The sequence below is a fragment of the Pristis pectinata genome, chromosome 9, assembly GCF_009764475.1.
Source record: "Pristis pectinata isolate sPriPec2 chromosome 9, sPriPec2.1.pri, whole genome shotgun sequence".
Lineage (NCBI taxonomy): Eukaryota > Metazoa > Chordata > Chondrichthyes > Rhinopristiformes > Pristidae > Pristis > Pristis pectinata.
The window spans coordinates 97,872,031-97,897,734 of record NC_067413.1 but is presented as its reverse complement, the minus strand read 5'-3'; the positions used below and the strand labels follow the sequence as shown (position 1 = coordinate 97,897,734).

The following is a 25,704-nucleotide window of genomic DNA, read 5'->3' as shown; positions in this document are numbered from 1 at the left end:
CGCTAACAAAAAGACTTTTTTTAAAAACCAGTGCCAGTTTATACAGATGATAATTGAATCAAATGACCTCCACCAAGATAAGGCGTATGAATAAGATGACACTAAAACCACAAAATTTTGACTGCTTGGTGTTATTGTATGGAAAACAATGTTCTAAAGACTAAGGAACATATTATAAAGCTGCAGAATTCACTGTGAAAGAACATAGATTTAAACACATTTAGATGTAAAAAGTTGAAGGAACATAGCATTCAATAAGTTTAAGAAAATGTTAAGAAAAAGATGTTATGCATGTATTTCAAATGTAATCATCTTGAATGCTGTTGTAGTACATTTAACAAAACAATAAATATTTTGTTCCTTACCTCTATATCAGTCTGAAAATTAAATAAATCAATCCTCTGCCAGTTGCTGCCATCCAATGCCAGGATATTCCATGCCTGTATAATAAGAAGAGCAACTAATGTATCCTTCTCAGGATTGTACTGAAATCAAAATAAGCGATTTCATTGGCATCTGAGCATTTGATGTACCATGATCATGCACATTATATATGCCCAAACTGAAGGTGGGATTTTATCCCTCATTACTGATGTTTGCTTATTCAAACAGAGGATTTAAATATTTCTTTAATGTTAATATTTATATTCTGACTTTCTCCTTCCTCAATTTTCTTCAATCTGTGATTACACTCATGTTCTTGAAGCTGTTGGTATATCACTATCCAAGGAGATGTTTTCTTGTCATTATAGTTCAACTATCTGTCATAATTGAGGCCTTGCTAGCCAAGTAGCTTATTTATTAATTGGAGTAAATAAAATTGTTTCGTATTTCATCTGCAAAGTGTTGGAAGCTTTCAGCAGGTCAAGCAGCAACGGATAGAGAAACACTGTCAAAGTTTCAGGGCAAGGACCTTGTTCAAGGTCATCATGAATACCTCAAATGTCACTCAGAGGAGGTGTGGGGAAAGAAACAATTTTTGTTTTAAAGTCTTTATACTACACAAAAAATTCTTTCATTGTGATCTTTTCAATCTCCTTTCAAGGAAGATATCTGTAAATTTGGGTTGTTGAACACCAAGTAATGGAGCTCCATTTGGAGTACTGTAAACACTACAATTCTTATGATTCAAACATTATTTTTCCCAAATTCCTCCATTGGAGCTGGAATTCTATGTTTTGATATTAGTGGTCCAGGGTAATGTGGGTTATGGTGGTGCATTCTAGGAATAGTAGTTCCACAAGTTCAAGGCAAATACAATGCTCTTTTTTACAACAATAAAAATTCAAAAAGCTATAAAATTCCAGTACCTAGGCACAAGTGAAATTTTCAACATTAAGTCCCATGTGCCAGAGAGCAAACCATGCGCCAGAGAGCAAACCATGTGCCAGAGAGCAAACGGTAGAAATTTCTTGCAGTTTTTTTTGTAAGGAACATTGAGAACATAGAACAGTACAGCACAGGAACAGGCCCTTTGGCCCACAATGTTGTGCCCAACTAATTAAACCAGTAATTAAATGCCTAACTAAACTAATCCCTTCTGCCTACAGAATGTCCATATCCACCCCCACCCATATTCTGCACATCCATGTGCCAATCTAAGAGCCTCTTAAATGCCTCTAATGTATTTGCCTCCACTACCACCCTTGGCAGCACATTCCAGGTACCCACCACTCTCTGTGCAAAAGACTTGCCCTACACATCTCCTTTGAACAACCCCCTCACCTTAAATGCATGCCCTCTGGTATTAGACATTTCAACCCTGGGATAAGAAAAACCTGCTGTCTACTCTGTCTATGCCTCTCATAACCTTATAAACTTCTCTCAAGTCTCCCCTCAGCCTCCACCACTCCAGAGGAAAAAACCCTAGTTTGTCCAACCTCTCCTTATAGCACATACCCTATAATCCAGAGGTTTTCAACCTGGGGTCCACGGTGGGTTACCAGGGGGTCCGCGAGCAAGCCAAGAAAAAAAATGGAAAAGCGACCTGTTACAAAGACATAGCTTATTTGCTTGCTCCAGTTTTCCACTATTCAGAAAATCGGCCATATCTATTCTATCTGTTATGGGTGACAATCTTAGAGACTTAGACGGTGTTCCCTTCTGGTAAGCTGCCACTTAATATTCGATTTGTGTAGTCAGAGTAGTCAGTAGTGTTCACTACTCACTACTATTCTGTTGTGCATTGTAGTGTTAGTGAGACTGAGTGATGTTGTTGGTGTGCCTTAATAATATTGTTTACTTACCGTGCATTTATGCCATTGTGACATCACTGTTAAACGAAAAGTGCACAAGCGTGTAAATTTTAGATTAGTTTTGATAATTTTGCTTATCAGTAATAGTAATTAAGCTGTCCAGCGTGTATTGCTGAGTATGGAGAAATTTCTGAAGAGAAAAGCTGACCAGAAACCAGAAGATTCTGATGACGAAGGGGATAAGGGTGACCGGAAATGAAAACAACGGAAGTACGATCCAGAATACATTTCATATGGCTTCATCGCCGTGGGGACAAATGCGGACCAACCTCTCTGTGTTGTGTGTTTGCAAACTGTCCAACGATGCAATGAAACCAGCGAAATTGAAGCGCCATTTAACAACAGTGCATCCAGATATTGCCAGTAAGCCAAAGGAACATTTTGAGCAGCAAAAAGAGCTGTACCTCAAGCAGAAAGGCGAAAATGACAGCCTGCGCCACTGTAAATGAGAAGGCTCTTCACGCATCATATTTGGTAGATTTACGAATAGCACATTCCAGAAAGCCTCACACAATTTGAGAAGAGTCCAGTCAAAAACTGAAAGCCATTCCACTGTCTGATAACACAGTAAGCAGAAGAATTGGCAATATGGCAGAAGATATACAGAGCCAGCTGATAGCACGTCTTCAGCAAGTCAGATTTGCGATTCAGCTTGACGAAAGTACTGATGTTGCCAGTGCTGCGCAGTTGTTGGTTTATGTTCGATATTGCTGGGAAGGAGAGGCTTTGGAACACTTTTTGTTTTGCAAGGCGCTCCCAGGGCGTACAACCAGTGAAGAACTTTTCCGTGTGCTTGACACTTTTTTTGTACAATCGGCATTGGCATGGACACAATGTATTGGAGTATGCACGGATGGTGCTGCCGCAATGATGGGACGGAAGTCAGGTCTAGTCGCATGAGTGAAAGAAGTAGCTCCATATGTAGCAGCAACCCACTGCATGATTCACCGTGAGGCTTTGGCTGCAAAGGATATGGATGAAAATCTTGCAGATGTGTTTTCCACGTGCATTAAAATCGTTAACTTTATCAAAGCCAGGCCACTCAATCATCATTTGTTTGAAAGCATATGCCGTGAAATGGAAGCTAGCATAAGCATTTGTTGCTACATACAGAAGTCAGATGGCTGTCATGAGGCCGCGTTGTGCAGTGCGTATATGAATTGCAAGATGAACTGCTCATTTTTCTAAATGAGCATAACAGATCATTGGCACAGTTCTTGACAGATGAGACATGGGTTGCCAGATTAGCTTATCTTGCAGATATTTTCAACATCTTGAATAGTTTAAATCTATCATTGCAAGGACCTGGCTCAAACGTTCTGAAAACGCATGACAAAATCAATGCCTTCCAGAAAAAGCTCCGTATCTGGAAGGGAAGATGCGAGCAAGGTGTCTATGATACGTTTCCGTTGCTAGCTGACTTTCTGATAGTGAATGAGACTAAGACAGAGGCCATCGCGAGCACAGTTTTGAACCATATTCAATAACTGTCATATTATTTCCATGAGTATTTCGGCAACGATAACATGAGCACATTTGATTGGATTTGAAATCCGTTTGAATGCATGCTTACTGATTTAACTGGACGTGAACAAGAAGAACTGGCTGAACTGTCATCTGACAGGACTTTGCGCTTGCAGTTCAACCAAATGTCACTGTTGTCGTTCTGGATAGCATGTTCTCAGGAGTATCCACTGCTGTCCAGCAAAGCCATCAATGTCCTGTTACCATTTGCCACCACTTACTTGTGCGAAATAGCATTTTCTGCAGTCACTGCCATGAAAACCAAATACAGATCAAGACTGAATATTGAGGATAACAGAAGCGTATGTTTGTCGCACATACCACCACGTTTGGACAAACTCTGCAGTGCAACACAGGCACAACCTTCACATTGAACTGAACACTGAAAGACACCGCTGGTAATTATCGATGATTGAAATAGTCACTATTTCAATAGGGCCTATGTGCAGTAAGTGTTGTATGCATGAATTATCGATTGTTTGATTTTGTGGGCTTTGGGGGTCCGCCATCTAACAAGGACATGTTCTGGGGGTCCGCAGCATGAAAAAGGTTGAAAACCACTGCTCTAATCCATGCAGCATCCTGGTAAGCCTTTGCTGAACCCTCTCCAAAGCCTCCACATCCTTCTAATAATAGCTCGACCAGAACTGTATGCAATACTCCAGATGCAGCCTAACTAGGGTTTTATAAAGCTGCAACATAACTTCCTGACTCCTGACCTCAATACCTCAACTAATAAAAGGCAAGCATGCCATATGTCTTCTTTACCACCCTATCAACCTGTGTGGCCACTTTCAGGGAGCTATGGACTTGGACCCCAAGCTTCCCCTGTACATTAACACTGTTAAGGGTCTTGTAATTAACAGTGTACTGTCCCTTAACATTTGATCTACCAAACTGCAACACCTCACATTTGGCCAGATTAAACTCCATCAGCTATTTCTCCACCCATATCTGCAACTGATCTATATCCTGCTATATCCTTTGGCAATCCTCTACACTATCCACAACATCACAAATCTTCATATCGTCTGCGAACTTATTAACCCACCCATCCACATCATTTATATACATCATAAACAGCAGAGGTCCGAGCATGGACCTCTGCAAGTCCCATCGACCACTACCTCAGGCTTCTATGGGCAAGCCAATTCTGAACCCAAACAGCCAAGTCACCATTGATCCCAAGCATCTTAATATTCTGGACAAGTCTATCATAAGGGACCTTGTCAAACGCCTTACTAAAATCCATGTAGACAACATCCACAACTCTACTTTCATCAGTCAGCTTCATCATCTTCTTGAAAAATTCAGTCAAGTTAGTTTGACATGACTTGCCCCACACAAAGCCATGCTGACTCCCTAATCTATCTTCATAATATCATAGAGTTGTACAACATAGAAATGAGCCCTTCAACCCACATGACTTTTTGCCCATTTACACAAATCTCATTTGCCCACAATAGGATCATATCCTTCTACGCCTTGCCTGGTTTAATTGTCTATCTAAATGCATCTTAAATATATGGTTGTATCCAATTCCACCACCTCCACTGGCAGGCAGGTATGGTAGTGTAGCTGTTAGCGTAACGCTTTACAGCGCCAGCGACCCGGGTTCAAATCCGGCCACTATCTGTAAGGAGTTTGTACATTCTCCCCGTGTCTGCGTGGGTTTCCTCCGGGTGTTCTGGTTTCCTCCCACATTCCAAAGACGTACAGGTTAGGAAGTTGTGGGCATGCTATGTTGGCGCCGGAAACGTGGCAACACTTGCGGGCTGCCCCCAGAACACTATGCAAAAAGATGTACTTCACTGTGTGTTTCGATGTACGTGACTAATAAAGATATTGACTGCCGTGTTTAAAAAAAAATCATCCCCGAGATCACCTTTAAAACTCCTTCCTCTCACCTTAAACCAAAGCCCTCTTGTTTTTGATACCCCTACAATGAGGAAAGAGATTCTGACCACCTGCCTTACCTATGCCTCTTATAATCTTACATACTTCTATCATAAGATTCCTTAGCCTCCTTTGATTCAGGGAAAACAAGCCCAGCCTATCCAATCTCTCCCCATAACTAAAGTCCTCCAATCCAGGCAATATCCTGGTGAATCTCCTCTGCACTCTCACCAATGCAATCACATCCTCCCTATAGTTGGGGACCAGAACTGCACACAATAATCCAAGTGTGGCCCAACCAGTGTTTTGTAAAGTTCAACATAACATCCCGACTTTTATATTCTATGTCCAGATCTATGAAGTATGCCATATGCCTTCAACACCCTAGCAACCTGTGTTGCCACTTTAAGGGAACTATGCACTTAGGCTACCAGATGTTACTATTCATCAACATTCCTTCGGGTCCTACTATTTACAGCTTCTTCCCCTCTGCCATCAAATTTAAGAACGGTCGATGGACACTACCTTGTTATTCCTCTTTTGCTCTATTTATTTTTGTAACATACAGTAATTTTTATGTCTTGCAATGCACTGCTGCTGCAAAAACAACACATTTCACGACACGTCAGTGATAATAAACCTGATTCTAATATCACCCCTTTGGTCCCTAAGGAGACCCACTCTTTCCCTCTTGCTCCTAATATGCTTATAGAATAATTTAGGATCCATATTAATTTTACTTCCCAAGGACATTTCATAACCTCTTTTTGCCCTCCTAATTTCTTTAAGTACTCTCCTAAACCCTCTATATTCCACTAGAGATTGCTTGATTGTATTTACCGATATGCTTTTTTTTAAAATCCCTGATCAAACTTTTAATCTTTTGTCATCCAAGGTTCCATAATCTTTTCCTTTCACCCTTACTGGAACATGCTGGCCCTGAACTCTTTTGAAAGACTACCACATTAAGTTTTTCGTTATCTGCAAGTATTTGTTACAGTCTACTTTTGCTAGGTCCTTTGTGATGCTATCAAAATCAGCCTTTCCTCTACTTAGTACCTTAACTTGAGAATCAACCTTATCCCTGTTCATCCCTATTTTGAAACTTACAAAATTATGGTCACCGTTTCCAAAGTTCCTCAACCACATCTCCAACACCTGCCTGGTTTCATTTTCTAAGGTTAAGTACAGCCCCTTCTCTCATAGGACTATATACATACAGTATCAAAAACCTACTTTGGACACAACACACCATCTGGTGATATGTCAGTCATTATACCTCTAACAGTACATAAAGGACAGTCTACCATCATGGGAAAAAAGAAACTGAACATAATTTCAAGAATTTACATAATAATTGGAGTGGAAAGTGAAAAAAGGAAGAGACTGGCTTGTACCAGAAGTCATTGTGGAGTTTCTTTACTAACCAGTTATTTTTTCTCCCAATTCTTTGGGGCTTGCTCAGCTTGAATGAATAAACAAACATTCAAAGAAAGTGAACGTTTAGGGTGAAGAGGGTACAAATCAAACATTCAAAACTACTGATAGCTGAGCCAAGGACACTGCCCCATGGGTACTCTTCCAGAGGTGTCCTGAAACTGTAATGCTTGGTCTGCAACAACCACAAGCATCTTCCTGTGTGCAAGGTACAACTCGAGCCAGTGAGAGCGTTTTCCTCTTGATAGGACCACAAGAACTTGAGAAAACCCAGGCCATTAGCTTCATAAGTTTGTTCCATGATTCAGTAAGATCACAAGCAATGCCCAGCATCTTCAATATCATGCTTAATAAAATGTTACCACAGTGTCACAAGCTAGCATTCTCACCTCATCCACAGAAATCACCTCGCTTGTCCATGTTTGAACCAAGACAATAAATGATCTTCAGGGTAGGCCTCAAAATAAAGCATCACTTGACAGAAATGTCAGCAGCACTTCCCGGTGTGGTCTTTTGCTACACCTGGCATGACCTGCTACCCTCTGATTTAGTGTAGTTCTTTGACTTGATGGTAATGGTAGAAGGGAAATGCCTATCCATGAGGTGATAGATTGCAATGGAGTACAATTCTCCTGCTGATTATTTCCAGTACTCCATGGATACCCAGTTTTGAACTGCTATATCTGTTCCAGATCTATCCAACCTAGCATGATGGTGACCCCTCAAAACAATGGAGGGTGCCCAATTGGAAGGGATGACATTCCAGTGGCAGTTACAGCTGTGTGGTTACCAAATTGTTATGGTCAAATTCATCAGAAACAGATTTATTGGCAGGGGGGGGGGGGGGTGGTGGGAGAAGGGGAAAGAGGGAAAAAGGAGAAAGGAATTGAGGACAAACCTGACAGTTCATCCTTAATATTGGTTCTCTCAGAAAATGCTGAGAAGTTTAGGACTCTGCAAGATCAATAAGTGGTGCTGCTACAAAGCCACTCTTGGTGAAGACACCCCGAGGTCTTTCTGTGCCTTTGCTACTCTTATAGCTACTTTCAAGTGATGTTCATCAAGGATCACGTCATTATCATATTGCTGTTCAAGGGAATGCTTACCAAAAAAAGCTACCATGATTCCAACATTTTAACAGTCATTATAACCAATGAAATAGTTCAACGTCTACAGCAATTGGGACTTACTGAAAAACAAGCATGAGGCATTAAATAAATGTATGTCTGTGTTTTTAAACTGCATTGCTCATTTTGACTATATTCAACTCTTTTTCTTGGGCAACCCCTCCACGTCAAGAAAGATTTCCACTCTAGTTATGTGGGTTCTCAGGTAGTTGACAAGGCTAACATAGGATCTGCAACCTGCCACAGGCAGGGCAGGTGGGTGCATAGCTGGGGAGGTGATGCACTCTTAGTTTATGCTAGGCTTGTGTGTGCTCCAAATGGACTAGAGGCTCTCTTTGCCATCCTGAAAATTCCTAATCCATTTTGAGCAGTCACAGGCCAACCAGGGATTCCCTCAAATTCGTAGTGATATTATACATTCTTCCCTCCCCCAACAGCAGTGTTAGGAACATCCATAAGTCTTTTTCTCCATCCACAGAAATAGGAAAAGGGCATCTGTTTTGGGAGTCTAGTGTTGGGCATGCAAACAATGTGGCCTGCCCATTAGAACCAACTATGTAATTTGGGCCCAAGTGCAAGAGATGATGGCTTAGGGAAAGGTCTAGGGAATTGCTTTTTCCATCAATGGCTTTGGAGAATTTTGTTGTAGGTAGCCCTATGCAGAGGTCAAGTATCATTGCTTTCATGAGTTTGATTTATACCTTTCAATATTTTGCCAACCTGTTACTCTCAGGTTTGCTGGGTTGCAGATTAGTTAACCATTCAACTCACAACAGCAGAGTTAAGAATGGAAATTTAAAAACAAAGCTTTAAAATAACATGATGGTTCTTAATAGAATATTGATCAAACTCCTTAGCCCAGAAATAAAGTGTTGTCTTTATTTCTATAGTCAATAAATTCTTAATAGCTGAAAATAATTAACATCCATGTATTTTCCTTTTCTTCTTGTCTCTTAAACTAATCTTTCTTTCCTTTTCCATTTTCCTTTTTTTAAGGAGTCAGATCAGCCTTTTGGAGAGTGAATATGCAGAAAGCACCTGGCCCAGATGGAATTCCCAGCCATATCCTTAGATCATGCACAGAGCAGCTGGCGGGAGTATTTGCAGACATTTTTAACCTCTCCCTACTCCAATCAGAGATTCCCACCCCTTTAAGGTGGCCACTATCATCCTGGTGCCAAAGAAAAATAAGGTAATGTGCTTTGATGACTATCACACAGTGGCTCTAAAGTGCTTCAAGAGGCTGGTCATGGCACATATCAGTTCCAGCCTCCCAGACAACCTTGACCCACTGCAATCTGCCCACTGCCAAAACAGGTCCACAGCCAATGTCATCAGCAACACTTCTGCCACAATCATTCTCAACACGAATGCCCTGCAAGGCTGTATCCTCTGCCCCCTACTTTACTCACTATACACTCACGACTGTATGGCCAGATTCTGCTCTAACTCCATATACAAGTTTGCAGATGGTGCCACTGTAATGGGCTGGATTTCAAATAAGGATGAGACGGAGTACAGGAAGGAGAGAGAGAGCCTAGTGGCATGGTGTCAGGACAACAACCTTTCCCTCACTGACAACTAAATAAAAGAGCTGGTCATTAACTTCAGAAAGCAGGGAGGAACACATGCGCCTCTAGGTATCAATGGTGCCAAGGTAAAGATGATTGAGAGCTTCAAGTTCCTAGGTACAAAGGTCACCCATAGTTTGTCCTGGTCCAAACACATAGACGCTATGGCGAAGAAAGCACACCACGCTTTTACTTCCTTAGATGGCTAAAGAAATTTGGCATGTCCCCATTGACCCTCACCATTTTTATAGATGCTCCACTGAAAGCATTCTATCCAAATGCATCACAGCTTGGTATGGCAACTGCTCTGCCCAATTCTGCAAGAAATTGCAGAGTTGTGGACACAGCTCAGTCCATCACAAAAACCAGCCTCCCCTCCATGGACTGTCTACACTTTGCTGCCTCTGAAAAGCAACCAGCGTATTCAAAAGATCCCTGCCACCACAGACATTCTCTCTCCTCTCCCCTTCCATCGGGCAGAAAACACAAGAGCTTGAAAAAAAACCACATCACCAGGCTCAAGGACAGCTCCTATCCTGCTGTTATAAGACTCTTGAACGAACCTCTTGTATCTTAAAAGATGAACTCTTGACCTCACAATCTACCTCATCATGGCACTTGCACCTCATTGTCTGTCTGCACTGGACTTTTTCTGTAACTGCAACACTACATTCTGCTACTGCTTTTCTCTGTACTACCTCAAAGGACTTGTGTTTTTGAAATAATCTATATGGATAGCTTACATAACTAAGTTTTTCCACTGTATCTCAGTACTTGTGACAATAATAAACCAATACCTATTTTTAACATACAGTTTAATTACTTCACTCGTGGTAGAACGGAATAGAAGACTGCAGCAAGTTGGATGCAAGGAAAGAGACAAGGATAGCAGGAACTGATTGGGCCAATCGTCTTCTTTGTTTTTCTCCTCCATACCATTCTCCCGCCCCCCCCCAAAAAAAACAGATGCACATTTCGTGCAATTCTTTTGAATATAAATATTTACCAAGTAATAGTCAAATGCCTTGCCAAACATGGTAGAGGCATGAAACTAGGCAAGTCACATTTTCCATGGCTGGGTTGATAAAGCCTCTACTGTATTGTGTTCTCCTTTTTAATACTCATTTGCAGCTGGATCTGATATGTTATTCAAATATTTTAAAGTTTCATTAAGGGCATGTTAATAATTAATTAAATCATTTAAAAAAGTACACATTCAGTTAGCAATTGCACATGTACAATGTATTAAGAAATAAATTTAAATATGAGAAATCACTGGACAGATGACTTCATACCATTGATCAAATGAAATATAGGCTACCCCTGCATTACCGTTCGGGGGTGAGATTGCCTTCCTAAACAACAGTCCTTTTTGCATCATCTGCACATACTGGTATTGGTATATTATTGCCACTTGTACCGAGGTACAGTGAAAAACTTGTCTTGTTGAAAACTTATTCTCCCCCTCCCACATTAATTCCATGTGGAGTGAATTTTATTCCATATCTCATATTTCAGGGTAATGATTTATGAATTCCTGACTCCCTGAATAGCCACAACACAGGGAGTCACCTGTATCTTTTTTTTAAAAAATCCTGCAAAGATGAGCGAGTTATAGATAAAAAGTTTTAATACTTTTTTTAAAAACTTTATTTACACAGCATGGTAACAGGCCCTTCTGGCCCAACGAGCCCGCGCTGCCCATTTAAACCCATGTTAACCTACTAATCCGTAGGTCTTTGGAATGTGGAAGGAAACCGAAGCACCTGGAGGAAACCCATGCAGTCACGGGGAGAACATACAGACTCCTTACAGACAGCAGTGGGAAGTGAACCCCGATCGCTGGCACTGTAATAGTGTTATGCTAACAGCTACATTATTGCACCGCCCTTGCATGTGAAACAATGGCCCAGATTTAAGTTAACAAAGTGACAAGCTCAAATAGTTGTCCTTAAAAAAAAGTCTTCAAAAGAAAATCTGGTTATCTGTAGCACTGGCTTCTTTTTTCCAAGGTCAGTTGCTAACAGGCATCCAGTTCAAAAGGGATTTAACCAACAACAGTGGTGTCACCAAGTTGGCTGAGCAGTCAGAAAGATCAATATCTTTGAGCTAACATTTCACAAACTGCAAAATTAATATATGCATTTCAAACTTTAAGTAAAAAATTACATTTCAAAAAAGTGTAAAATTTTAAAGAGATAATTAATCTTTAAAAGTCCAAGTGCACTTACTAAGGAATAACTACACTTTAGCGTACCATTAAAAGTTCACTCACACTTATGCAAAACTGTTTCTATTTATGAACCAATCTCACTTTAAACTATGGGAAAAAAATCTAAGCATCTCAGATGATTTTCTTCAATTGCACTGAAGGCAGCCACAGAACACGGTTGCCTGTGGAGGAGCAGAGAATTAAGATCTTAGGATTTCCCATTCCCAAAGTAGTTTTCAGTTTCATGGTGTAACGACAGCAAATGCCCACTATTTTCCTGTCATTACCAACCCTAGCCAAGCAGTCCAAACAAACAATTTTAATGTACATTGTAACTGACAAATGCCTTTTGTACCCAAAGTTAATTACTGTAGTATGAACAAACTGCTACCCTGGATTTTGTGCAAAGCATAATGACAAGCCACTAGTGCTTCAGTTAAGGGCTAAACAACCAGTGTACAAAACACCTTGCCAACAGATTACTTCTGAAGCATTAACCTACCTTCTCTTTGCAAACTTGCTATTTCCACCACTTTATATTTTTCCAATCAAAGGCATTGTTAAACAGCAAAGCAAAAAACACTTTGAAACCAACATCTATAACTGGGTTTGAAATATACCATTTATGCATAGAATAACATCGAAGCAGTATAGAATCGATAAACAACTCCAACTGAGGTTTCATCTCCACAATGGTAAACAAAAGATTAGTGCATTCATGAATGATGACTCAGTTATTTCAATTGCAAGAAATTACTACAAAATGTTTGCTGCATCTGATTCAGGAATATACCCAACCATGTTAATAGCTTTTAGTTCAAGTGATTAAAACAAGAATACTGTACCTTGGAAACTTGAGCACATCGACACAAAGTGACAACATCCAAGAAGGAAAATATTCTATAAAAACAAAAACACAATACAAAAATTGCAGCCAACAGTTGGACCTGGATAAGAAACACATGTCAAAGTGAATTTCTACAGATCCTAACAAAAAGACCATTGTACAATAATGAACATTATGATTCCAGCAATTTTTTTTTGTAGTATTGCTGCTAACTGCTGTTGCACTTTTACCACAAACCAACCATAAAAAGTATTAGTGATGCATTTGCCAGACTTTCCCTAGGGCAGAGAACAGGAAGACCCCTCTGTAATTACAACAATCAGGGTCTCCTTCCTTGTCAACAGTTACAGTGTCTCCAAGATTCCCTGGCATCTCAGCTAAACTTTCTGGGCATACACAAATACAACTACTGGTAACAGAGTCTTAAGTTATACAGCTTTTATGCAAATGACTTAAAACATTTAATGTTTATTATATACAACAGTAGACCCAACCTTGTAAAAATGCTATATACAAATGCTCAGGAATTAAGCAGCTTTCCACAATTCTCAGACCAGATTTTAGTAGTCAAAAATAGAGACGTACAAGATTAAAAAAATACAGTCCAAAACATTTTTGTTTTTTTTTGAAAAAATTGAGGCTGCAGGAAGCAAAATAAATATGCAAAAAGACTTATTTTGGTATTGGAAATTAAACTTGGATCAGTAAAAACAAAAAGATCATATTAAAAATGTAGAAGGTTAGAAAGCTTCTCTGATAAAAGGAATGTCTGATTAAATGTTGAGAGTTCAGTAAGAACACATTAATTTGTACATGTGCATTAGTAGCATCTGCTCTTTCCCAATCAAGATGTTTGCAAGCTTGCTAATAGAGGACAAGATTTGTATCACCACCAGCAGCATTTAAATTCTTATCTATCTGTCCCATTTGTATATCAACAAGAATTTCACCCCACATACACTTATGTTTACAAGAATGATTTGGTACACAATAATCAAATCCAGCATAATTTAATGTAATTCAACGATTTAAAATGGCGCAAAGCATGCTAGCTTCCACCATTTGCAAGACTGTTAACCAAGTACATATGCCATATTAAATTATTCACAAAAAGTTGCACTGCACCTTTGAAATGTAGAACAAATGATATTTGTATATTATTGTCACTTGTACTGAGGTACAGTGAAAAAAACTTGTCTTGCATACTTGTTCATACAGATCAATTCATTATACAGTGCACTGAGGTAATACAGGGTAAAAATAACAGAAAATATTAAAATAGATTAGTTCACAGCTTAGAGTGAGGGCTGTTCCCTTAAAACCTTCATGCATGTAAACTCTGCCTGTGTTTCTCTAACTGTCAGAAAACTGAGGACTCCTGAACCCACATGCACAAACATGCTCATCTCAGGCTTCTTTGAAAGTGCTTGTCACCGATTTCCCCAAATATGTTGAGAAGTAATCCAATCAATTGCCTAAACAAGGCAATAAAAAAAAATGCGAGAGCCTGCCTCACCATCAACATGACTGACCTGTCCCAGACCTCATCTCTTCTGTGCCAGCTCCTCAAGTGTTTCAGAGAGTAACTACAGGCTGGCAAGACATTTCAAATGGTCCAGGATACAGATGCTGCAGGTGTGACAGAGGTGCAAGAAAGAGAGGACGGGGAGTTGCCTTCTTGATGAAAGGGGATATATTCTTTCCTATACTTCATGACTGTGCAATAGGTGGTGTTGTGAACAGTGAAGATGGTTGTCAGGAATTAGAGGGATATTGATCAGTTGGGTAAATGGGCCAAGGAATGGCAAATGGTGTTTAGTTCAGATAAGTGCAAAGTGCTGCATTTTAGGAAGACAAATGAGGGTAGGACTTTCCACAGTGAATGGTAGGGCCCTGGGGAGTGTTGTAGAGCAGAGAGACCTAGGAGTACAATATGTGGTTCCCTGAAAGTGGCGCCACAGGTAGACAGGGCAGTGAAGGAGCCCTTCGGCTAGCTAGCCTTTATCAGTCAGAGCAGAGTCTAGAAGTTGAGTCATTGAGAAGTTGCAATGTTATGTTGCAGTTGTACAAAATGTTAGTGAGGCAGCATTTGGAATATTGTGTTCAGTTTTGGTCACCCTGCAATAGGAAAGGTGCCATTAAGCTGGAAACAGTGCAGAGGAGATTCGAGCAAGAAGCTGGGACTCAAGGGACTGAGTTATGGAGAGAGGTTGAGCAGGCTAGGACTTTATTCATTGGAGCATAGGAGAATGAGGGGTGATATTATGGAGGTATATAAAATGATGAGGGCATATCTCGTGTGAATGTGCACAGTTTTTTTTCCCTCTTGGTTGGAGAATCAAGAACTAGAGGGGTGCCAAATCCAAGCTTGGAGTTTGCAACATTGACAGCAAGATGTTCTTCTAATGTCTGTTCCTGAGCGACTGATGAATGAAGCTTAAGGAAAATGTTGATGGATATCTGGGCAGCTCTTTTGTTCCCCCCACCCCAATTGATAAAGCTTCTTGCAGTGGAGCATGGCACCTTCCATCATTGGGCCACATCAAGTTGGGACTGTCTTTGTTTGAAGATGATCACTTTCTCAAATGTGAGAGAATGCCTCCAAAAGCCCTTTCATAGTCAGCTTTTTTGATGACAGACCTATGTAAATGACTTCTTGCCCCTTGTGACTCAATGCTCAAACTCCAAACAGATCTTCATTTGTGAGCTCTGCACTTTGCAATCTAAATAAATTTTTCAACACCATCCTGGTCTACTTTATCCAACCTAGGTTCATTTGCCATCTTGACAATGTCTTCAGAGGTTTCTCAGGTTTATAAACCCACTGGGAGTTGTGCATGCATTCTAGCTATAATTTCCTTCATACATCATTTATTGTTGCATGCATTACATCATTCCAAGAGACACCGATGTAATCTATGGCTATCTTGATAAATGCACCTGTCCAGAATGGAAATGACATTATTACCACTCAACTCCCAAAGTGACATGCTTCATTACATACTGCAGACTTTATAATTACTTTTTAAACTAGATAGCTATAATTACTTTTTAAACTAGATAGCTACACTGGAAAAATGGCCCTTCAATGTCCTTTTATGACCCTTGGGTTCTCCAAATGGCAACTAAGGAGTGTAACCATAGTCATCACTGCCTCCAAGGAGAGAGACCAAGGAGTTCTTTAGATGCTTTGAAGTCTAGAGCAGTTTTATCATCTCTTGAGATGAATGTCTTCAAAAGTAACCCTATTATCAGTATTAAACACTTTAAGGAGAGCACTCTACCTTAGTTCAGTTTCAGTTATCTTGCAAAATATTGTGTTATCACAGTACCTGCACTTGCTGCCAGCCCCACAAGACAAATATCATGCAGGTTTGCACTCCTAGACAATCATGGCTGGTCTTGAAGGTATCAATATTTAAGATTCCTTCAAGTTTTGCCATTACAAACTTCCATCTTTCTGCACCATACTCAGAGGCACATGCTGTTGATTCTGATCTTCTAACCACATGTTCAATTGTCCATCTCCCCCCTCCCCCCACTCTCTCCATTATAGCATCTCCCCTTCATAGGGCATGCCGCCCTTCCAGGGATAACATCCTGCTACAATTCATAACCATATTTCCAATACATTGCTGAACAGAAAAAATGGATATATATAAAACAAAACAGCAGATGGAGATCTAAAATGAAAACAGAAATTGCTAGAAATACTCAGGTCAGGTCACATCTGTGGGAGGAGAAACAGTTAACATTTCAGGTCAAAGATTCATTAGAATCTTCTTCATTAGAACTGGGAAGGAGACAAAAGAAGCTTGTTAAACTGCAGGGATGGATGTCTGATAAGATGAAACTAGGGTGAGCATGAATTAAGCTGTAGACAAGATTACCTGGTCAATGAGTGAATGGGAGCAATTAAAGAGTGAGGACATACAGAAAAGAATACAAGAGTTGTGAAGACATGCCCAGCAGGTCAGGTTGGACATGTCCTCCACTTCCAGAAGGGAAAAAACTGAGCCAATATCACAGATGGGCAACTGATACAGACAGAAATCAAGTAGCAGAATTCAATATCAAGTCTAGAAGACCACAAAGGAAGCCTAAAGAGAAAGAATGACATTTCCTCTGCTGTACTTCTACTATACTCTTCAAGTATCTCGTTTCATTGTAGTAAGCCATTGCATGGTTTCAGGTCTGTGTAAATTCTGTATTTAGTTTCAAGAACCCACAACATCAAGTGGCCGTGGTTTGTGGTTACAAGCTTCTGTGTCAATGCATCCGAGCTCTAAACCTAATGTATAGTGATCTTGTTAAAACAACTGCATGCAATTTCAATTGCCCCTCATGATTTTTATAATGCCAACATAGGACAGAACAGAAATAGGTTGAAGACTGGAGACTGAAGAGACTGCAAATGCTAGAAACAAACAAAAAGAAAATAAACCACTGGAGGAACTCAGGTCACACAGCCTTATGGGGAGAAAGAAATTGTTGATGTTTTGAGTCGAGACCCTGCAAAAGGGCCAAGGGTGGAAAGGGGGAGGTGTGAGAGAAGGGCCAGCAGGTGATAGGTAGACTGAGGAGGGGTAAAGCAGGGAGAATAGGTGCAGGTGGGTGGAAGTAGACAAGGAAAAAAGGCAGATGAAGCCAGATTTTTTTTTGGGGGGGGGGGGGGGGGCGGGTGGGGAGGTATAGGGGAAGATGAATGTGGAGACAGCTGTTGGGAAGTAATAAGCGGGAACACTAAGGCTACCAGGGCTGGAATCTGTTAAGCAGAACACAAAGTATTACCCTCCTTGCTTATTATCACCTTTACCCTTCCTCCTTGTTGCTTTCCTACCAGTCCACCAGGTTTGCTCCCTCTTTGTTCGTCTTTCCCATTTCCATCTGCCCATAAGCCACACCCCGATCCACCTGGGTTTCTTCTCCCCTGGCCTACCCTTCCTTCCTCTCCCCCATCTGCCCATCATCCTACTCATATTTGATTCCACTTAATACTGTCCAGCCTGTCTTTAACTTCCGTCTCCCCTCCCCTACCTGCCCTTTTGCTTTTTTCCCTTGTGTTTCCACCAATCACCCACCAGCTTCTGTCTCTTAACTCCCGCTCCAGGCTTCATCTGCCCATTATCCCCCACCAGCCCATCTTACCCCTTCATGCTGGCTATCTTCCCTCCATACTCAGTCCTAATGAGGGTCACAACCTGAAACACTAACTAATCTCCTGCCTCCACAGATGCTGACTGACCCGCTGAGTTCCTCCAGCAGTTTATTTTATGCTCCATCTTAGATCTTGATTCTTAGTTAAGTTCTGGAGCAACTTCTCTCCTAATCCTTCCAGCACTTTAATGCCACTTACCCAATACCCTGCCATATTACTTTAAACCTCCCACAACAACACTAGTAAAGAGAATTTTCATTATTAAAAAAAAAATCAGGAATGGGGCCTGATGTTGAAAATATAACTTTAACATTTTAGTAGCCCATGTTACAAACAAACTTATATATCAAAGCTTCATGTTATAGGTAACACTAACTTTGGGAGTGCACCACTGACCAGAAAAGAAATTCTTCCCTGCTTACAGTCATCCTACATTCTAGTGGTTCCAGGTAGCACATCTTCAAGAATGAGAAACCATGCAGCCTTGGTAGCATTCAGTACTACCCAAGAAAAATACAATTCAACTTTAATTTTCTTTAACCCATGATATTTATCCATCACTGCATGACAAAATGCAAAAAAAATGCACTTTGACCAGAGTTCTTCTGCATTTCTCCAGGATGTAGAATTATTGAACAATACAGTGCAAAAGATCATTCAGTCCTATGGAAGTATCCAGACTACTTGAAAGAACCATCTGTTCACTGCCATTCTTCACATACTCCCCTTTAGTTAGTTATCCAAATCCCCTTTTGAAAGCTTTTATTCCTGCTTTCATTTGCACTTTGTCAATGCATTCCAGATTAAAAGTTTTTTTTGTCATGTCATCTTTGGTTTACACCAGACACTCCCTCAATTTTAACTTAAAATTTGTCTCTTATGATGCTTAATCCTCCTTCATCAAAAATAATTATCATTCATTCCATTAAAACCATTCATGGCACCCATCAACTCTCCTCCTAACATTATGAACCACTTCAGCTTCTTTGATTAGAAGAACCACTTAGCTGTGGTAGGATTCTTGTTAAACCATGCATTCTCCCCAAGGCATTGACATCCTTAAGAAATCAGGATGTAATAACTGAACCCAACACTTACAAGTCTCCCTTTTAAAACTTTAATACATATATATTTAGCCAGCCAGGAAACTTTAGCTTTGTGTCCATTTCATTTCCCCCATGTGCAAGTGTGATAATATCACTTTGAAGGCCTGCTACTCATTCATTTTACTGGCATATCTGATTCCAGTCCAGATAACTTCCTGCAATTTTGTATCTTTGCATATATTCCCTTGTTCTTTTCCAGAAGTGCTACAAAACTCATGACATTGCAATTACTGTTACCGAAATTCTTTCCCACTAAAAAACATTCTTCAAGTCTTCCTTCAATTGTCAGAACTATGTTCCTTTATTGGGTTGGACACAAACATAATGGTTAAGTCTAAAACTTGCACCACAGATTAGCAAGGCCATTGTAAAAACCAAGCAACAGGGCTTATTCCTATTGTGAAAGAATTGAAAATTAGGTAAGTTGCACTCATGCTGAATGAAACTTTAGCTGGATCCCACACTTGGAATTCTGAGTATCATACTGTATTGTAGAAGGCACTGATGAGTGTGGCCGAGAGATTTGCAAAGATGATAAACAAAAACCAGAATGTTGGAAGAACTCACTGGGTCAAGCAGCATCTGTGAAGGCAAAAAGGCACAAGTTGACGTTTTGGGTTGAGACCCTGCATCAAGGCCAAGGGGGAAAACAAAAGATGCCGCTTCCTTCTCAGTCCCAGTGCAGGATCTCGACCTAAACATCAACGTACACATTTTGCCTCCAAAGATGCTGCTCAACCTGCTGGGTTCTTCCAGTGTCTTGACTTCTGTTCCAGATTCCAGCAGCTGCATTCTCTTTTGTCCTCTGCAAGAATGATAGTAGAAAGAAGGGTACACATATCAGAAGAGGATAAATAGACTGGGTCTCTTTTTTTCCCCAAGAAAATGCAGCCAAGATGTGACTTAATAAGCGGTCTTTAAATTGATGAAAAGGCTTTGATAGAGCAAACACATCAAAACAGAAAGATCATAACGAGTGACCATCAATACAAAGTCACCAAGAAATCCAATAGGAATTTGAAAAGATTGATTCACCTATACTTTGAAGCAGTGTAATAACATGCTATTATTCCTCATCGATATAGGCTCATTGAACAAATGTACTTTGGGATTTCATCAGCAATGCCAACCTGTAGATCAAGACTTTTGAGCTCTGAAAAGTTAGGCTATCCTGTTGTTGAATCTATTTTTAGAAAAAGCTACAAACATCAAGCAAAAAGCTACATCTCCCTCACTGTTAATAAATTTGTAGAACTATTTAGATCCAGTAGTTTGGAATTACCAGGAGAGTATTAGCAAGCAGAAGTGAAAACTGCAAAAATCAAAATACATCAGATGCAAAGGAAAAATTATGGTAATGCAGGTGCTACTCATGATACTGCTGTTACAAGTTTGTTTCGGTCTAACTGATTTACCTAATCTGACACAAAAAAAATCTCCAATTCAGCTCTTCAATTGTGCCTCCATCTGGAATAAAGACAGCAGAAACTTGGGCTGCCCAGATAACAAAAAGATACAGTGACCCATTGTAATTAGGCCAGAAAAAAAACACCAACATTTCTACTCCAAATACCACTCTTGCAAAAAATCTATGCACTTCTGGTCCCTGACTGAGATCAAGTTTCATGATGTGACAAAATAAATTTTCTACCAATGTTCACTATCCAAACTTAAACAAGTGTACTGCCTTAATAAACAGGACATGGCTGGGATTTATTGTTGAGATCAGGACAGAAAAACAAGGACATTAGGGAAATTGAGTATCAATATTTCACAGGGATTGAAAAATTCAAACACAATTTCACAAAAATCAATTTAAGATTAAGAATTTCCACACAAGAGTACAAGGATGAATCCCATTCTATAACCAAGGCTCCCCCCCACCCCCAAATACAGCTAGCATCACTCACATACAAATGTACACAAAGATAAATCTCCAGATAAAACATACTGAGCAGAATGAAGTATTTGTTTACACTAAACGTGCAAATAAACAGAAGGCAATTTCTTAAGATTGCATATTCTTACCTCAACAGAAGCTCTTTGGGTAGTTTTTTATTTATGAGCGATTCATCATTGCTTGAAAAAACCTAATAGTCAAGATACAAAATGATCAGGTGACCAATACTTAACATCACAAACTTTTAAATCATTTCTGAACATACGTTCCATTTAGTCTTTAAGTATACAAGTTAAGTACAAAAGATATCTCAGTTTGTCTGAATTCACAGCAAAGGTTAGGCTGCATCTGGAGCTCTGCATTCATTTCTGGTCACCCCATTTATATCAAGGATGTGGAGGTTTTTGAGAGGGTGCAGAAGAAATTTACCAAGATGCTGCCTGGATTAGAGGGCATATGCTATGAGGAGAGGTTGGACAAACTAGGGTTGTTTTCTCTGGAGCAGCAGAGGCTGAGGGGAGACCTGATAGAAGTTTAAAAGATCATGAGAAGCATAGATAGACAGCCGGTATCTTTTTCCCCCAGGGTCAAGATGTCTAATACTAGAGGTCATGCATTTAAGGTAAGAGGGGGCAAGTTGTTTTTCAAATAAAAATACATAGAGTGGTAGGTATCCGGAATGCACTGCCAGGGGTGGTAGGTGAGGCAAATATGATAGAGGCATTTAGATGCAGAGAATGAAGGGATATGGACTTGTGTAGGCAGAAGGGACTAATTTAGTTAGGCTTTTAATCACTAGTTTAATTAGTACAATATCATGGGCCAAAAGGGCTTGTTCCTGTGCTGTACTGTTCTGTTTTAAAATGACAAGAAGTATACTTTTGTAACCAATGACAATTTATACACGTTATGAATAGGATTGCCATTTTTAAATGGAGATATTTGAATTGGTTATCAACAAGCACTTTAAACCCTCTAGATGGAAAAGCAGTTAATGCAATTGTAAATTGTTTTCATACTATTAGAATTCAAACTAAATTTACAAGTAAACTTACAAAAAGGTAAAAAAAATAAGTATTAAGAAAACACAAAGATTGAGCTGTCCGCTACATTGAAATCATTTTTCCAGACAATCTAAAGCTATAAAGCTTTCTTAAAAGAGGTAACTCAGAAATAAAAGGTTATTTAGCTCATTACCTGCATAGCCTATTCCATGAGAAATCCCGTCAGTCTCACTCACCTGCTCATTATTCATCTACTTGCAATTTTTCTTCAATTATTTATTCAATCACAACTGAATGTGTCCACCACATTAACTGTACATTTTAAATCCTACTAAGTCTGCCACTGCACGTAGCATTACAGGATAACATTTTAATGTACATTGATAAATGGCAAAGTACCATGCAATGGCCATTGCGGAAATATTGCCCGCTCTCTCCCAGCCTTGACATTAAGTAGCATATTGCACAGCAACATCTTCGGGTCACCATTCAACAAAAACTTAGCTGGATCAGCTTATTATGACCTTGCACCACACTTCCTCTGTAGCTGTGACACTTTACTCTATATTCTGTTATTGTTTTTACCCTGTACTACCTCAATGCACTGTGTAATGACTTGATCTGTACGAACAATATGCAAGACAAGTTTTTCCACTGTACCTCAGTGCAAGTGACAATAATAAACCAATACATCACTGTGGTATTTAAAAGAACAGGTAGGAACCCAAGTATTCTTTGTGACTCATCTCTCCTGACTTCCCAAAACATTTCCAGCATTTATTAGGATAGGTGCTGGAAGAATGTAATGGAATACTCTCCAGCTGCCTGGATGCATGTATCATCTACATTCGTGAAGCTCAATGCCAATAAAGGACAAAGTGATATCCTTGATAGGCAACTCAAACTTCTCTAAACATGCATTCCCCAACACAACAAGACTTCAGCATTTGCCAGCTATTAAATGGTCTGTAGGAAATTGCCATGGATCTTTAGCAGCACATGTCAAACCTGTATCCCCACCTGTATAGAGGGACAATTGGGGACAATCTATATCCCCAAAAAAAAGTGCAACAAGTGTATGTGAATACCAACACCTCCAAGTTCCTCTCCTGTTTAAGTGACACAGGTTACTGGAACTGTAAGGTAGCAGCTCTGCCAGATACACTACTGCCACTCATACTTAAGGAGACCAAAGCTGTATGCAGCCTAGTCCATCACGCAAAGCAGCCTCCCCTCCATCGACTCAGTCTACGTTTCCCGCTGCCTTGGGAAAGCAGTTAACATAATCAAGAACAGCAGTAGCTGGCAGATGATAGGTAGAACCAGGTGAGGAGGAAGATAATGGACAGATGGAGCCAGGTGGGGGGGAAGGGGAGGGGAGTGTGGAAGCAGAGTGAGGCTGGAAGATGATAAATGGAAACAAGAGGCTGCAAATGTTGAAATCTGATAAGTAAGAAAGGTAATAGGTGGAACCAGATAAGGGAGAGACGAGCAGGTGGAACCAGTTGGGGGGAGGGGAGTGGAAAACTAGGTGTAGTGTGTGGGTGATAGGCAGATGGAATGATGTGGGGGGAGGGGAAACTAGGAGAAAGAAAGGAGAACAGGGATTGTGGATTGACTGAAATTAGAAAATTCAAAAGTTCATACCACTGGGCTGTTAATTACCCAGGCAGAATGAGGTGCTGTTCTTCTAATTTGTGTTTGGCCTCATCCTAGCAGTGAGGAAGTCAGAGGACAGACAGATCGGTGTGGGGAGGAGAAGGAGAGTTGAAGTGGCAGACAACCGGGAGATAAGGATGGCCAATGCAGACAGTGTAGGAGCTCCACAAAACAGTCGCCCAGTCTATACTTGATCTCACTGATGGAAAGGAGGCCACATTGAGATTGCCGAATGCAGTAGAAGAGGTTGGAGGAAGTAGGCAAGGTAGTGCAGTGGTTAGCGTAACGCTTTACAGTGCCAGTGACCTGGGTTCAATTCCAGCCACTGTCTGTAAGGAGTTTGTACATTCTCCCCGTGTCTGTGTGGGTTTCCTCCGGGTGCTCCGGTTTCCTCCCACATTCCAAAGACGTACAGGTTAGGAAGTTGTGGGAATGCTATGTTGGCGCCGGAAGCATGGCGACACTTGCGGGCTGACCCCAGAACACTATGCAAAAGATGCATTTCACTTTGTGTTTAATAAAGATATCTTATCTTACATGTGAACCTTTAACTTAGAAGGGTCATTTGGGTCCCTGGATGGTGGCGAGAGGCAGTGTAGGGACAAGTGTTGCACCTCCTATGGTTGCAGTGGGAAGTGCCATGGAATGGGGAGCAGTGGGTGGAGGGGAAAGAGCAAACCAGGAAGTCACAGAGAATGGTCTCTGCAGAAAGCAGTGTGGACCTGTTGCAGCTGGTGGAAATGACAAAGAATGATGTGCTGGATGCAAAGGTTGGATGGTTAAAGAATGGGACCAACAGAATTCTATATCTGTGCTGTCTGGGAGGAGGGAGGGCAAGAGAAGTGGTCCAGGAAATGGAGGAAATGCGAGCGAGGGCTCTATCAACCAGAGCAGAAGGGAAGCAATGTTTTCTGAAATGTCTTCCTCCTTCAGATGTCCTGGAACAGATGTGGCAAAGGCAGACAAACTGAGAGAAAGAGAAAGGCCACTCCCCTTCTCTCTATGCTGGTCGTCTCACCCCTCCACTCCCAGTCCTGATGCAGGGTTTTGACCGGAAACATCGACAATTTCTTTCCTCCCACAGATGCTGCTTTACCCACTGAGTTTCTCCAGCAGATTGTTTGTTGCTCCAAATTCCAGCATCTGCAGTGTCTTGCATCTCTCAGAGACTGTGTGGGAGGAGGTATAGTCAAGATAGCCTCTAGTCTGCAGAATGCCACTTTGTCTCTCTTCCTTTTCAAATACAAGCCATCCCCAGGTAAAGAGCAGGTTCCAATTTTACAGACGTCCAAAGGTCAATTTTGTTCATAAGTCAGAAAATATGCACAAAATAAAAGAATCACTTGATATGGTAACCATACCTTCACAGTACTGCAATGAATGGCATCAAGAGCACAAAAGACTAATAGAAAGAACAATTACTAAAAGTGGAGAGAGGGAAGAAACTATTATGGGAGCTCGTTTCTACATAGGGGTGTCCACAAGTCAGGCATTCATAACCCAGGATAGCCTGTAAAGTTATATTTGCTGCAACAAACAATCAACAAGGTCCTGACACAGGGTTTCAACCTAAAAGGTCGACACAATTCGTCTCTCTCCCACCCCCAAGCTCCTCCAACAGATTGTTTGTGGCTGCAGATTCCAGCATCTGCAGTCCCTTGTCTCTCCAATTTATATTTGGCATTTTGCAATCTAATGGAAATAGTCCTGAATCTAGGAAATTATTGAAAATTAAAACCAATGCATCGACTATCTTACCTGACGCTTCTTTTAAGACATTAGGATGAAGTCCATCATGACCCAGGGATTTGTCAACCCTCAGCTCCAAAAGTTGCATAGTACCACATCCTTGGCAACTGTCATTTTCCTCATCCTGCCCTTTCAATTCCATATTTACAACTATTTCTGGGATGGTACTTGTATCCTCTATAGTGATGACTGATCAAAATTCCAGGTCATTGACATGCTAACTCCTTATTTCCTTTATCAATTCCCCAAACTTGCTTTT

At 40.5% G+C, this 25,704-nt stretch overlaps 1 protein-coding gene across 1 annotated transcript in view; it reads right to left on the bottom strand.

Moving 5' to 3' along the window:
* The window catches only part of fbxl2 (F-box and leucine-rich repeat protein 2), a 142,717-nt gene that overhangs the window by 111,925 nt on the left and 5,088 nt on the right, over window positions 1-25,704 (bottom strand). The window contains exons 2-4 of the mRNA XM_052023033.1: window positions 21,162-21,223; window positions 12,868-12,922; window positions 366-440 (exon numbers count right to left, since the gene is read on the bottom strand). Of these exons, the coding sequence (XP_051878993.1) occupies window positions 366-440; window positions 12,868-12,922; window positions 21,162-21,223 (192 nt within the window). The remainder of the gene's footprint in view (window positions 1-365; window positions 441-12,867; window positions 12,923-21,161; window positions 21,224-25,704) is intronic.